At 36.3% G+C, this 14,842-nt stretch overlaps 1 protein-coding gene across 2 annotated transcripts; it reads left to right on the top strand.

Annotated features, from left to right (window-relative positions):
• The first annotated feature begins 2,306 nt into the window (after window positions 1–2,306).
• il21 (interleukin 21) lies at window positions 2,307–13,401 on the top strand. 2 transcript variants are annotated; one of them, XM_085285336.1, is made up of 8 exons: window positions 2,403–2,420; window positions 4,193–4,259; window positions 7,303–10,173; window positions 10,285–10,326; window positions 12,063–12,176; window positions 12,301–12,339; window positions 12,466–12,546; window positions 12,708–13,401. In XM_085285336.1, the coding sequence occupies exons 3-8, from the start codon at window positions 10,048–10,050 to the stop codon at window positions 12,726–12,728; spliced, it is 423 nt and encodes a 140-aa protein (XP_085141462.1). In that variant the 5' UTR covers window positions 2,403–2,420; window positions 4,193–4,259; window positions 7,303–10,047; the 3' UTR covers window positions 12,729–13,401. The 2 variants fall into 2 exon arrangements, with proteins under 2 accessions (XP_085141472.1, XP_085141462.1); XM_085285346.1 differs by lacking the exon at window positions 4,193–4,259 and having other exon boundaries at window positions 2,307–2,420.
• The last annotated feature ends 1,441 nt before the right edge of the window (window positions 13,402–14,842 follow it).

Genomic DNA, 14,842 nt, shown 5'->3' with positions numbered 1-14,842 from the left:
GAAAGTTGTGATAACCTGTTCTAGACGGCGAAGGAACATCGGGGTGGAAAATATGAAAAGGTTTCTCCCAAGATGAGATATCCATTTTTTGAAAAATATTCCACGCAATAAGAGTTTTCAATGCACAAAAAGCGAAAACACATACGAAGAACTTTTGAGAGCTACATTCTGAAGATTTAAACAGTTATTAACATTAACCTCCTAGGACCTGGCGTCCACATATGTGGACATCACATATATGGACCAAAATACTCAATTTTGCCCTACATAGCCTGATATCCACTTACGAGGACATTATACTGCTACTGTTCTATCAAAATTTTAAACGAGTATCCTCATACGTGGCTCTCATTCTTCTTAAAAACAAAAATAAGGTAAAAAAAAAAATCTGGTAATTCTTTGTTTTTACATTCATCAGGCCCCAATATGCCCAAATGTCAAAGAGAAATTAAAAATGCATACTGTGGAAGCGTTCGGGTCTTAGGAGGTTAAGATGCATGTTAAAAAAGAACTTCTATTGAGATACATTTACAAGCAAGTCCGATGTTTAACAGAGATATTTTTATATTTGTTTTGGAGCAGCTTAAAATGCCAGAATATGGGATTTTTTTATGGATTTCTTTCATTTTGTTTAGGTCTTGATGTGAAACTTGGAATTGATACAGATGAGCCAAATCAAAAGGCCAGTATTTCAAAGGCTCATTATATGTAACCCTCTCTGACTCAAATCCATCCACCTTCTTGGAGTTCAAAGCACACCACACACCAGGTGAGAGCTGAAAACAGTACCAGAACTCGCTTTGTGTTTACACAAACAGTTACTGCATGTATGGCCCAAATAAATTACATCCACAGTAGAAGACTGCTCTTTGGTTCCATGATTAGTGGACTGGCATTCACATGTTTTCTAGTCTTAATGACGATTTAAAGCAATTGAAAGTAAAAACAGCACATAACCATACATTTATACAGCGCTTCATCTGCCTAACACCTACACATGATTTACGGTCACCAGTTACCCTAGCACGCATGATATTGGACTTGGGGATAAAATCTGTGCATTCACAAACTCCAGACAGAAAGGCCCAAGACAACAAGGAGATTGAGACCAGGAATACTTAAAGGCTACAGAGTACCTTCCTCTTTATACAATGCAATAACATTAAGAGTTTAGAAAGCTTTACAAAGGCAGAATTTACAATGGCTGTCAAGTCAATTCAGTTTTAATTTTAAAGTGTCAAATCACAAGAACAGTGATTTGATTTCAAAGAGCTTTCAATTGTAAGGCAAAGACCCTACAATAATATAGAGAAACTCCACCAATCACATGACTCCCAAGGAAAAACTCCCTTTTAACAGGAAGAAGCCTCGGGCAGAACCAGGCTCAGGGAGGGGCGGCCATGACCAGTTGGGGTGAGAGAAGGAAGAGATGACAAAAGACTTGAAATTAAATCTATCTGTTTAGTTGTGGAGTAACTTGCTATGAAATCTGTGCAAATGAAGACTTGACCACCTGAAAAACAACATGAGCTGTCTTTACTCCAGCAGACAACCTCTATTCTCCCTCCTTGAAGAATATAATAATTTGAAAGCTGTTTTTCAGGAAAAGAAAGGAAAAACGGATATCCAAAAGGATAACGTGGCCTCAAACACCCTCGTCTTGCTTTGTTTGCTCAACAGTTTTATTAGGAAACTACAAGTGAACACCAAACGTCATTCTGGGGGCACGTCTCGTCACCTGGTAGCCATTTTCATACGTGTCCAGGCACAAGTATCGACATTTAGGCTGCTGTTTTGAAGCATTCTCTAAATGTATATGGGAGGTGGGGTGTCTACTTTTATAACACCGTATACTGCTCTCCGCCAGCATAAAAGGTTTTTGTGTCATATTTAGAGTTGAGTTTAAAGGTTATTTTAAATTTCTTCCAGCAGTTAGACTCATCACTTTAATAACGGCATAAAAGAAAGAGGGTACTTTACCTGCAGGGAGCAACCTAGTTTGGAAGTGTAGGTGTTCAGACAGTGGATGTTTGATTTTAGAACAAAACTTTCCAATTGGAGTTTGATGTTTTGCAACAGTGTCAGTTTCAAGGCCTTAATATCTTCACGGCCCCTCAGCTGAGTGTTATTCCCCTACTGTTGTGGTTAAACAGTATTCACAGCTCATGGCCTGTTCTGTACTCCCACTGCTCCGCTTGTTGTTTTTCTCTTCCCTTCAAATGATCAATTTCCAAAACAGCTAAACCTTTTAAGTCTGGTCGTTGCTGGTAAAAGTCAATCGCATTAACTCTTAAAGGTCAAGAATGTGTCACCATTATGTAGGAAAGCTGTCTCGCAAGCCCCCTTTGAGTAAGATAAACTCAAGACAAAGTAATAACTGTCATTGTGCTTAGAAGAACTGACGGGTGACTGCAGCAGTGGTATGTTGGCTTTTTAAAGCTTCAGCTATTTATCTAAAGATATGTTTAGTTTTTGCAATATTAGACATTCTATTATTTACAATCTACTGCTATGGTGATGTGGTATTAGTTATAAAATTACCCTTAAAAAGAGCAATGTCAGTTTTCAGTTTATCAGTATTTTGTACAGTGGAGACACATTGTAGTTCTTGTATTATTTAAGGTACTATTTAGTCCTATTTGTATTTAGTCAAGTACAGTTAAGAAGAAAACTTGCATAGAAATCAATGTAAAGGCTATGATGACCTTCAAGATGTTGCAACAGAGAAAACCTATAGTTCAGATCTTAAGATTGCACACCTGACTCCCACACATGCCCTGCATTTTAATGCTCGGGGTTTGTGTGGAGATGCGTTGCCACCCCTTAACCACTTACCTTTGAACATATGAGTAGGTCAGGTGTGTTCTACTGTAGAAGAGAAAACCTTGGTTGACAAATGGCACGCACAAGCAGGTTTGGTAAACGGCATTGTCTTGCATCCCCACTGTGCCAGCAGCAAAGAACATGGTTTCAGAATTTAGTTCTAGTTCTTTGGTTAAATACTGCTTCTTTCCACAAAATAACAAAAAAATAGGTCACGTTGGCTCCTTTTCATTAGTTTTCCTATATGTCTTTTGTCAGATCAGTCACGGTGACCCGATTTATGCAGGTTTGTGAAAACAAAACATTTTGAATAACCCACTTTCCATCCTTTTCTGAGTAAATGACTGTGCAGAATTGTTTATTTTCATAAAATAATAAGCAGGGTTGGGCCAACCATTGGGATGACTTTGCAAAGTGTGAAAATTGCAGATTTCACACAGAAAACATTAATATTTTTATTTTTTTTAATTAAAAAATTGGTACACGGGAGTGGAAATGCAAGGAAAATATTTCTAAAGTTGAACTGTTTGAATCATAAAGATGTCAAATACTTTAGTTCTAAAATGCTCGATGAACATGTGAATATTTTGTGTCTCCAACGATGCTGTCACAATTTTTAGCATTTAATGTGCACTTTCAGCTTGTTTATACCTGTTTATTGTGTGTTCTTAACTAGTATTTACCATCAGGCAAGTTATTCCTAGGCTATTTCAAGCTGATAAAGTGTGGGAACCTACTTTGCAGCTGCTGACCAAACTCCTACAAAATTAGCCGGCTATGCGTGAGAGACTCTCTTTATGTGTAGGCCAAAGAAACCAAAGTTAAACTCTTCATTCTGGTTCTGATAACAGAAACTGCTGTCACAAGATAATTAAAAAACAGCTCGTTATGCAGTTTTTTATTTTAAAGCTTTTATGAGATTATCAGATAAGTCACTGTATTGAGCACTTTTTGTGCGATCTGGTCACACTCAGAAGGAAAAAAGAAAAATAGTTTAGCTTTCCTGTCTACTGGAATCAATATATGAAATTCCTCACATTTTATACGAGAAAACTTCCAATCAACTTTGTGGGTTACCATACTGAACTCTAATGCGCTGCAGGCTAATTTCATCAGCATCTTGCCGATGGTAAATTCCGGCTTGCTGATTTACCACTGGCCTTGTAAGCTTGTTTCGTTATGCTTCATTTATCAAACTTCATCTGTGATTGCTTATTTACCCGATGACAGTGTCAACAGGAGCCAAAATCTACATTTTGATATTACAAATAGCAGCTGGTATCATCTTTGAATGCACTAATGATGACTCTGAACAATAAACAATATAAACAAGCCTTGTAAACAAGCTGTGTCATCCCTTTTGTCATAGCAATGAACAAGACCAGAAGAGGCAATCCCCCACCCACGGCAGCTTTGTATCTTCCTGTACACTTACGGTAATGAGCATGCTCACATTTCATAATCATTGATAATCTCCTTCATTTGTCCTTGCATCTAAAACAAAAAAAGTCATCATGTTTCTCTCAGTCAGCATTTTAATTAAAAAACATACACACTTACTTAAAAAATGCCAAGATGCGTGTGTTTCATGCAAACTTTCAACCTCGCGCCTACTCTCTCCGCACCACGGCAATGCAAACTGTTCACAAAGGGGAGACCACAGTGTAGGAAATCATACTACTGCAAGTGGGAGTAGGAAGTCAACTACATTATCAAGAAGAAGTAAATAAATCTGCCTCACAGTGTCAAATGCTTGAAGTGCAAACACATGGTGAATTCATGAAGATCCTTTTAACTTTCATTTAAACTCCCTGAAGAGACAAAGAACACATCTTACATTTTGTTTTTAGGCCATGCCACCCATACTGAAACCATAATTAGATGAATTCACATTAGAAGAGCACGTATTAGACACGTATTTTATTTATTGTATGCATAAGAAGAGGTACACGTGCAATAAACAAAAACAAAACAAAGCTGTCATTTACGGTTTGAGCAAGCAATATCAAGTCAAAACAAAAACAAATTATGATACTGATGAGCAACAACTGTGGCCGAGCTACGTAATAATGAAATACAGTAGCAGAAAAATAGACAAATCATTTGTTGACAAAAAAAATCAAACATTTACTTTTGATTGACATCTGGTTTTAAGTCACCTCACACTGATAACTCGTGGCAAAAATGGTGTTTAGAAAAATGAACGGGGGTCTACTCTTAACCAACTTCAATAAACTGTAAAAGAAAAAAATACAACAAATGTTATTTATTCTTTATTTTCAGTGTAAAGTAAGAAAAAGGCACATAAGCATAACTTGTACACACATCTAATGCATTGCAGATACAACTGTTAAATCAGTCTCCTAATATGATGTCATTTAAGTAACACAGATTAAAATATTTATTCATTCTGTGACATCTCAAGCTCTCAATGTCAGTTTACACTAAAGTGACGTTAATCCAGCTTACCTATCGATACCAAGACATTCTAACTATTGTTATATTAATAACAATAAACTAATGTAATTTTAAGAGTTTTGTATCCATTAGTGAGATGTCATTACTGCACCAAGGTAAATACGTATGCTGCTCTGTATGCTCTTGTAGACATTCGGCTACGTCGTTGAAGACAAAGCGCGACTTGAAACAAGCCGCACTTTTTTGTCACTGTGTTTAACACTCTGGCTGACCACAAAGAACATTTCTCAGTGTGGCATGTCACGTCTGACCAAGACTGTTAGTCATCATTGAAAAAACATGTGTCAGTAGAGCATTGTTTTGCAAAGTTCCCTGGAAAAAGCTTGAGATGTTAGTTCTAGATATCTGACGATAACATTTCACTTTCAACTAGTTTTAAAAAGTTTTAATTGATGGCCTTTTTTCATAGTCGCATAGATCAATTAATGTTAGTTTTATGTCAGTTTGAATGAGTAACTACAGTACAACTAATCCAACTAACTCTTGTGATGCTTTGAAATTAAGTGCAGTGCCTCTGCTGTATTGGTGAGGTGCCTCAGAAGACAAAGTAGAATTTCAAAGTTTCCCTCACACATACAATTTTGTGAGAATCTGGTCAGGTTGAAAGCTAGATGTCTATTGTTATGCATCAACTTTTGCCAATTGCTTGCTCATAGTGTGTTGTCTTAATGTTGTTGTTTTTTTCCTGTATTACTGTAGCGTCCTTATCTTACAATATAAAGTTGCTATTGTGACTTGGTGCTATATAAATAAAATTACATTTAATCGATGACCATTAACTAGCTGTAAATTCCCCAGACTATTCCCTACGCTACTCTTTTATTGGTTCAAGTGGGCATAACAAGTACGTTGTACCAGGAAACAAGTTGTCTTAATTTCATTATCAATCGATACACAAATGCCAATATTTTTGTCATCCAAGGTTTTGTGGTGTACTTGTAGTGTGAGATCAAATGGCCATGTAGGTAATAGATGCATGTGGGAACCAAAAAAAGGAACATTAATTTGAAACCACTGGCTGTAGTCTGACTAGTTTTCTATTAGCTTTTAACCAGTATGCAGAAAGGAAGTGTTGAACAGGATATCTGTTGCATGGATATCCTGGTTAAACTGAAAAAAACTGGCTTCTAGCCCAGCAGACTTAACTGCCAGAATAACCGTTTAAAGTGAGCTTGCAGGGGGATAGTCAGTCTCAAACTGGGACCTTCATTTTTGTTAGACGACATCACCACATTTACCATTTTACATACATTAGATACAAAAATAATAGAATTGCACTGGGTAATTTCTTCTGTTCGTCTTTAATTTACTCATATTTGTAATGAATAATATGTAACAGCTTTTTTCTCCCTGGCTGTCCGTTTAATCAGAATGACTAAACACAACTTTTAATTTTTAGAGGTATTTTTTTAAGATTATTGTTTCGGATTGGAATTGAAAACTGGTGAATCAATTAATACGTATGACATTAATCCAGATAAAGTATTAATGTAAAAATGTAAAGTAAAAATGAGGTAGATTTTCACTTCTTGAGAGGATTTTCCTATTACTGGTTTATTATTTAATCATTAATAAACATTTTGGAGTTTTTTTTACAACTTAAATAAGCTATTTGACAAAAAAATGGGGAAAATGATGCACAAAGACCGTTGTTGGACCTGCAACTGGAAAAAGAAGCTAAGAGCTATGAAATGTAAATGATACATCCTTATGCTTATGTAACACCTTGAACAATCTTGCACCTTTATTTCCACTGCATTTCTTTAATGATAAGGGCATTGTCCCTTATCTCCTCCACTAATCTCTATAATGGGGGAGGAAAGGTTTTATGAATTCCTCATGTCAACAACGCTGCTTTGTAAGACTTTTAGACGTAAAAACACAAACCAGCACACCACAGGTGGGTTAGGAGGGATTCTCTGGTGGTGGCCAGATGAGGAAATTCTTTTGAATTTTGAATCTACCTGAGGACACTTTTTCCTTTCTGTGTGCGCATTACAGAAGGTACTCCTGATAAGACGCTGAGGGTGATGCACCTCTTAGACCAGTCGGAGCCCCCACCCACCTGTTCCCTTACGCTGACGAAGAGAGAAAACAGACGAGAGGGGTTTTCTCTTTCACTCTCACTTCCTCTCTTCTGGTTGCCGTAGATTGTTGTAAAGATTGTGTGTATGGAGAGAACTTGTGCACTACCACTGACGGGGCAGAAAGACTGAGGTAGCATGAACATGGACATACTGACTAACCTATGATACAATCTGAAATTCCAAAATGTGTAAGTTGTGAAGTGGAGTAGATGACCATCATTAAATATGCAGTGATATTTCCATAAAAGGTTTCCTATGGCTAAAATATAACTGTGATTAAAGATTGGTTGTCATAATAATAATAATAAACAACAACAACAATCTATTGTAATAAAAATTGAGCTCATCGACTATGTCTTTGTCTTTTAAACACAATGACCTCAGAAGCGGATTTTAGTCATTATCTTTTAAAACTGCCCAATGAAAAGTCCCATTTCAGTGAAAGCATAAAGGAGACTTTATTTACATTTGGCATTGACATTCAATTGAACTCACAGACAATGAGATATAATATGGGATATAATTCAGATTGTCAAAATTTCACGTCTCCTCATCCTCATCCTTTCTCATTAAAACAGTGTGTCAGGAGTCAAAAAAGGAAAACTCTTTCTCTTGACCAAATTATTTAGAAAGTTAAAAATATGAAGGAGAATTCATGAGGACAGTGCCATGAAAATCCAATAGCATGGGTGCTTAATTATGCAATATTAATAGAAAGTTGCATGTTGTTTCATGCAGCCAACATGGTGACAATGTTACCTTAATACCAAGTTTGTGACTGTGATGGACAAAACAATGTAGTCAAAGTGGCAACAGAGCATGAAATGATACAGAGGCAAAGGTGTGTAAAGCTTTTATTTTTTAAACTGCATCCCAGTGATGATGATTGACATGTCTAACATCATGTCAGCACAACACAAACACAACCATACAAACAATGCAATCAATGATAATTCCTGACAAACAGTCAACAGTCAAGTCAAGCAAAGCTGAGCACGGGCTTTGTCGATCTTTCTGAAGTAGAAGGTTATACAGACCTATGCAACTTCTACAAATAAAAGTGAGAAATATGACTGCTGTTTTCTCTCACTGTGGTGAACCAATGCATCAGATGACTGACATAATGTGTTTGACATAAGCAAAACATACAAAAATTCCCAATATACAGAAGTGCTTTCGTGCCAGTGCGAGTTAAACTACAGACAATAAACCTGAAAGTGAAAGAAAATAGTAATTTTAACCCTTAATTCGGCATTCATAAACATCTTGTTTAAGTTAACCAGAATCGAGTGTTTATTCAATCACTTTTACAAGCTATTCAGTTTTTACACATGTGACAATAAAAAACTAAATATAAGTAATATGTGGTGTTGCTTATCCTTGGAGAATCTTCATTTTTCATTGCAATTTTCTTACATGTGTATTTTTAGTACAAAAAATATATATTAATTTGAACTAACAAAAACACAAAAGAAAAGACAGGCAATCCAATAGCAATTACCTATACTCCTCATAGCTGTTGTAATATTTTTTTTTTAATATATGCATTTTACTATATATACACATATGGATAAAACTGAACTGTTGATCTGTTGCTCACCAAAAGTGGCAGCAACTAAGCTGTTGAGTTATTTGAAGAAAGAACAGACACAATCTTTTCAACCAGTTTTGGATGTGCCTTGAGAGTTACTGATAATAATGAACACCTAGGAACGACCAGATGCCTAACCGCCTCACCTACAAAAATAGTTGATTATCAAATAATTACAATGTAATTACAACATGACAACATTTCTTTAGAAAACCTCTTTTTTCCCCCCTGCAGACCATCATTAATCTGTGAGTCTGTAACAGCATGTGTCATCCTTTTGAAATGACGTGACGCTGTCAGCCCGCTCCATAATGACACATGCAACTGTTTCAAGGCATTTCATAAGCAGACCCTCTTAAGCCGCTGTACGTTTCCTTGATCTTGCAAGTGGACAAAGAAATGTGTAAGAGACAAAAGAGTGAAATAGCAGCATAAAGAACTACTCAGCAAATGTTACTCCAATATTAGCTTACTTCCTTATGCACTATGAAAATACAACATATATATATATATACACACACACACACACACACACACACACACACACAGATGTTTTTTTGGGTTTTTTTTCATGTCTCTTTGGTAAAACATTAACTCTTACAAAGGGTTTCCTGTTGTTGCCGAAGATATTTGTCCGTGTAGGTGGCCACAATGCAGTGAATGCATTCAGGTTGTCAATACCACACCTACAAAGAATACCTATGACACGGTACAAGCTTTGGCTCCACTGATTCAAAGTGAAAATGGGAAGTGTCGTCGCCGTTCCTCTAGTTTCCGGGTGAGTCGGGTGCACTCAAACGAGTTTACATTCACACACTAGTATCTATAGGCCCCACGCACGCGCGGCTTGACGCCAGTTTCGGATCACGTAGTGGTGACTGCCAGTGGAAAAGAAAATTTCATTACTCACACACTAGTTTCTGCAGTTTTCCAACTCTGTAAAAGTGGTTTTCCTGTGTCCTCAGGGATAAGTATAAAAAGGTAAGCGACACAAGTATCTGCATTTCCAGTAAAACTTGGGTAAAGCGTCTTTTGGTGAATCGGTGCCTGCTGCTGACACTTAACAATATGAAGCTGATTGTTTTTTGCCTTTTCACAATCTACTGTTGCTCTTTGGTCAAAGCATCTCCCATGGAGCGCAAAAAACTACAAGAAGTCCTTAGAGAGCTGAAAATGCTCAAACGCGACTTTCCGGTTAGTTCATCTACATCAACTTTTTAACTGCTTTAACTGCATTTCACAACTTGCTTTCTAGCAAACTAACTTTCATTACCTAATGCAATCTTTTTTGACTTCCTTTTGCAGAACACAGAACTCATGATGAATACTCCACCAAAGGATATTGAGGTAAGCAAAACTACTTTAATCTAAAATAATGCAGACCGTATGGTCACCACTACGATAAATATTGGTGGTTGCTTACTCATTGTTGTTATGCTCCCACTTACTGTAGTTAGTTTGTCAGGCGCCGGGTACTGTAGGAGTACATCAAATGATGTGTGAAATACCAAAATGTGCAGGGTGATAAGCAGCTGTAAAACTCGAAACTTAAAGGATAAAGGTCCAGATTTAAATTTCGCATCTACTCTTTGATCACAATACTTAAAAATAAATGACTGTCATATTAAGGAGCAGAGGAACTGTCATAAAACGTTTACAAAGTAAAATGTAAGCATTTAAAATTTAATTTAGCAAAAATAAAATCCACATAATTAAGTGTTAGACAGGATTAAAACTACATTATACATTTCTTAGTTTAATTAGAAACAAAAATACGACTATTATACAGAATATTTATTAAAACCTTGCACTATGAAACCATGCATTTTTGTTTTTCTGAGTTGATTTGACTAAGGTGAAATCCTCAAAAAGGCCATATATATTTCAATATTTATAAATAGAAATGACAATATTTACTTTAAAGGCTCTATAGCACATCTTAGCAATGAAACCTAAAAACATTTTGTAAAGTTTTGCAATGCTCTTGTGGTCAAATCCTACATAGTCTCATTATGTACCCTTTATATAACTAGACTTGTAAATGTTTATTAAGATGCACTGCATTACTAGTAAATTCTAATCAGCCTTCTTTCTTGTCAGGCTTATTCATTTTCATTCAGTGAGTCAACTCAAGAGTGTGCTCAGTGGATTTTTTTCATTTTCTCACAGCTTCCTTTGAGTGAAATGTGATGAGTAATCAAGCAGAGAGCAGACAAAACCATTACACTTCCTCACGCCACCTCTCAAACTGAGCATTTGACAGAATGCTAGAAAACTTTTGAGTCAATATTCTGTTTAACATCTTGCAAATTACAGTTTATCTCACACCGCAAATGATGAGGATTGCCAAGCATCTGATCTTGCTTTGCAAAACAAAGATTATGGTTTCAAAATGAGCTCACAACACTAAACCGTAGCAATAATGATAAGATTTAACAATAACTATAGCAGAATTTCTGATTTTTAAATGCAGCAAAACAAATTACGGCTAATTCGCTAGGCAGATATAAAATACTCAAAAAAACTTTGACCCAAGCTGGCTGAGTTCACGGGTGTCACACCACACTGGAAAATGAGTATCTAAACAGAAACAAGTGTTTCACATGGGAAAAATTGCATTGTACCATCAGCATTTTCATCCAGATTTTTGGAGGGAAACAATTCATACAAAAAAAAAAAAAAAAACCCTCTTTCACTTAACAGAAAGTTATCATTGAAATAGTGGAAACTCTGTTTGGTTCAGTTTCATTTTGTATAAAAATGTTTTTGTGTGCATCAGATTGGAAAGTCAACTACAATGAAGTCATGAAATGAAACTACAAACAATAGCTTTCTTGGAACAATATTTTTCCTTACATTGAAACAAAGAAAACTCATTTTCATAGCCAACTGTAAATGAAGTAGAACTGTGCATCAAGCTGTTGTGTTCCCTTTGTATGGTGCTCCGTGTGATATATCTCATTTAAAAAAGCAAATGTATTTAAAAAGACCAACCGGAACCCTGACATATATATATGTGTGTGTGTAAGCTGGGATAATCATGATGTCATATTCACCATCATTTCTTTTTCTTTTCGTAACAGGACTGCTGTTGTCTGACAGCCTTAACTTGCTTTCGGGAGACTCTGCTTCAACATTTTGGCATAAGTGGAAAATATCAGAAAAAACTTTACAAGAGTCTTAATCATACCCTTACTGTAAGTACATTGTTTGGGGTGGGACTCACATAATAATATACCTTAAGTCCTATTCTAAAGACTAATGTCAACATTTTAGTACACTGCATTTCTAAAACTGGCATATTTCTTTCAATCATTGCAGATCAGTGGACTGAACTTTTGTAACACAGAAACTTCTACGGTAAGTAAAAATTAGTCAGCATTGCTTTTTTTTCTTGATTGTGACTATTGTTTTTTCAGTTTGTACACAGACTCTTGTAGTAAACGACCATTTAAGTAAACTCCTTTCTTCTTTGTTTCTTTTTAGACCAACTGCTCAACCTGCCACTCACATCCTAAGGAAAAAGCATCAGAGTTTTTCAACAGACTGGAGTCTCTGGTTCAAAGGGTAAGGCTATTTCAGATATATTTCAGAAAGCTATACATAAAATACTAGACCATTTTGTTTTTACAGTAAGCTTAAAATAAAAAGGCTATGCTCTTTAATATGATCATAAATGTATTGATGCTTGTACAGCAAATTAAGTATTTATTTTCATCCATTTTTAGGGTCTAAGCAGAATCAACTGAGATGAGCTGAAGATCCATTAGCAACTTTAGAGAAGACACTACTTTGTAAAGGGCCAAGCACGTCGAAGATTGCGTCTTACAGCCTGATAAATATTTAACTTATTTATTATTTATTTATATTGAAGTGGTTAACTCACTCAAGCTATCAGGAAAGCTGCTCTGCTGCCACCTTGTGGACTTCGTACCCTCAGTCAGTGAGAGGGAAAATTAATTTATTCATTCATTTTGTAGTTCTCAAAGAATAGTTTAATAATGACATTTATACTGTGTATGAATTTCCTTAGTACATAAATTATTTTGTAAAACAACTGTACCATCTGAAAATATCAAATTAATTACCATATATTATTTGATGTGCCTAGTTTATATGAAGGACAGATTCTCTGCTTGTAGCAGGAACTGAAAGACAAGTGTTCTATTTTTTTTTATTTTTTAGCAAATGGGCATTTTTTTCATTCTGGCAGTAGTCCATTGTATAGTTAACAAGTCGTAACTTTCTCTTGTCAACTTCATATAAAAGGCAGGTTGATATTAATAAAGACAGTGTCTAACTGTGCTATCAAACTGTATTTATGATATAGTTTATATGTTTAGATATTTATTGTTTAAATGTTTGATACCAATTACAAGTTTTTAGAATTACTTTTTTATACGTGCTGGACTAACTGAGAAAAATAAATATAAATGAAATTCACAGAAAGTGAAGAGAAATTGTGTTGATGTTATCCATGTTTTTTGGTTGTTTTTTGTGCTCGTATGACGGGATGTGAATGGGTTAACGAGGCATGTTGTTCAAAGTGCTTTGAGTGCTCGAGTAGAGTAGAAAATCACAAATAAAAGAACCAGTCCGTTTACTATGTTTTGACCTGACATGGTTCTGGAGGCACTTCCTGAAATGTAAAGATACATTTTCCAGGAGCTTAAGTTTAATCCAAGCGTTGCATTTGCATTCAGAAGCTGTAAAACAACAACATGTGATCAAACAAGCTTTGACACACTTGCAGCTATATCCAAAAAGACAGCTGGAACACTAGGAGTAGCTAAATCAATATATCTCTGAAGAAGAGAGAATTGGTAAAATGAATAGGTTGTCCTGGGTGTTCATGGAAGACAACAGTGATGGATGATCACAAAATCTTTCCATGATAAAGAACGACACCTTCTGGACAAGACTGTGTACAAGAGAGCAGAGGCTTGCACAGGCTTCTTCAAGGTTCAAACCATACTAGTTTCATAAAACTCTGAGCAATACTCTAGGAGTGGAAGCAAATCTTGTGAAAATGAAAAAGTGCCCATGACAACACAAGAACCATGGCTCTGAGACCCATTAGGTGACCACTGAGCACCTTTGGCCAGACAAGCTGAACAGAAAAAGCTAAAAATAAAAGGTGTGTAGACATGAAACTAAGATCAGCAGGAAGATAAAAGAGTAGTGCTCATGATCCAAATTACATTACGTAACCTGTAAAGCACAATGAAGGCAATGCCATGTGTAGGCATGCATAGCTTCTAGTGGCACAGTGTGACTAATGTTTTCTAAGGAGCTTGGAAAGAAAAGCATCTGGACTTCTTTAAGTTGCTTGAAGACGTTTCACCTCTCATCCGAGAAGCTTCTTCAGTTCTAAGGTCACATGGTGGAGAGTCCCAGATTTAAACCCAGTGGGAGTTTCCCCCCAACAGAGGGACAAAAGGACCCCCTGATGATCCTGTACCTAATCACATGAGCCAAGGTGTGAAAACAGGTGTGGGTCACAATCAGCCAGGATTTCGGTTGAGCTCATTGTGAAACCTGGCCCCACCCTATCATGTGATTTCCTTGAGGTCAAATGGCAGAGGTGTGAGTGGGCGTTAAGGTGTCTGGGAAGGGATCTCAAAACTGGGTTATAGATGTGACTAATGTTTGCTGAAGATACAGTTAGGGCCATATCTATTTGGACACTGACACAAGTTCAGTTATTTTTACCTGTTTACTGAAACATATTCCAATTATAGTTACATAATGGACATGGACATACTCTGTAGACTCTCAGCTTTTGTTTCAGGGTATCCACATTCAAATTGGATGAAGGGTTTAGGAGTTCCAGATCCTTAATATGTAGCCATCCCCTTTTTAA

Source organism: Mchenga conophoros, linkage group LG2, assembly GCF_057382185.1.
Source record: "Mchenga conophoros isolate Kocher_MC1m ecotype Shallow Benthic linkage group LG2, M_conophoros_male_GT1.1, whole genome shotgun sequence".
NCBI lineage: Eukaryota > Metazoa > Chordata > Actinopteri > Cichliformes > Cichlidae > Mchenga > Mchenga conophoros.
The sequence above is the reverse complement of the archived record's forward strand: the minus strand, read 5'-3'. Positions and strand labels throughout refer to the sequence as shown.

Bases quoted from the DNA above. Each gene is read 5' to 3' on its own strand.
- il21 (XM_085285346.1), top strand. From the start codon at position 10,048: ATGAAGCTGATTGTTTTTTGCCTTTTCACAATCTACTGTTGCTCTTTG. The intron at 12,177-12,300 runs GTAAGTACATTG...CAATCATTGCAG, and splicing joins GTCTTAATCATACCCTTACT to ATCAGTGGACTGAACTTTTG. The intron at 12,340-12,465 runs GTAAGTAAAAAT...GTTTCTTTTTAG, and splicing joins GTAACACAGAAACTTCTACG to ACCAACTGCTCAACCTGCCA.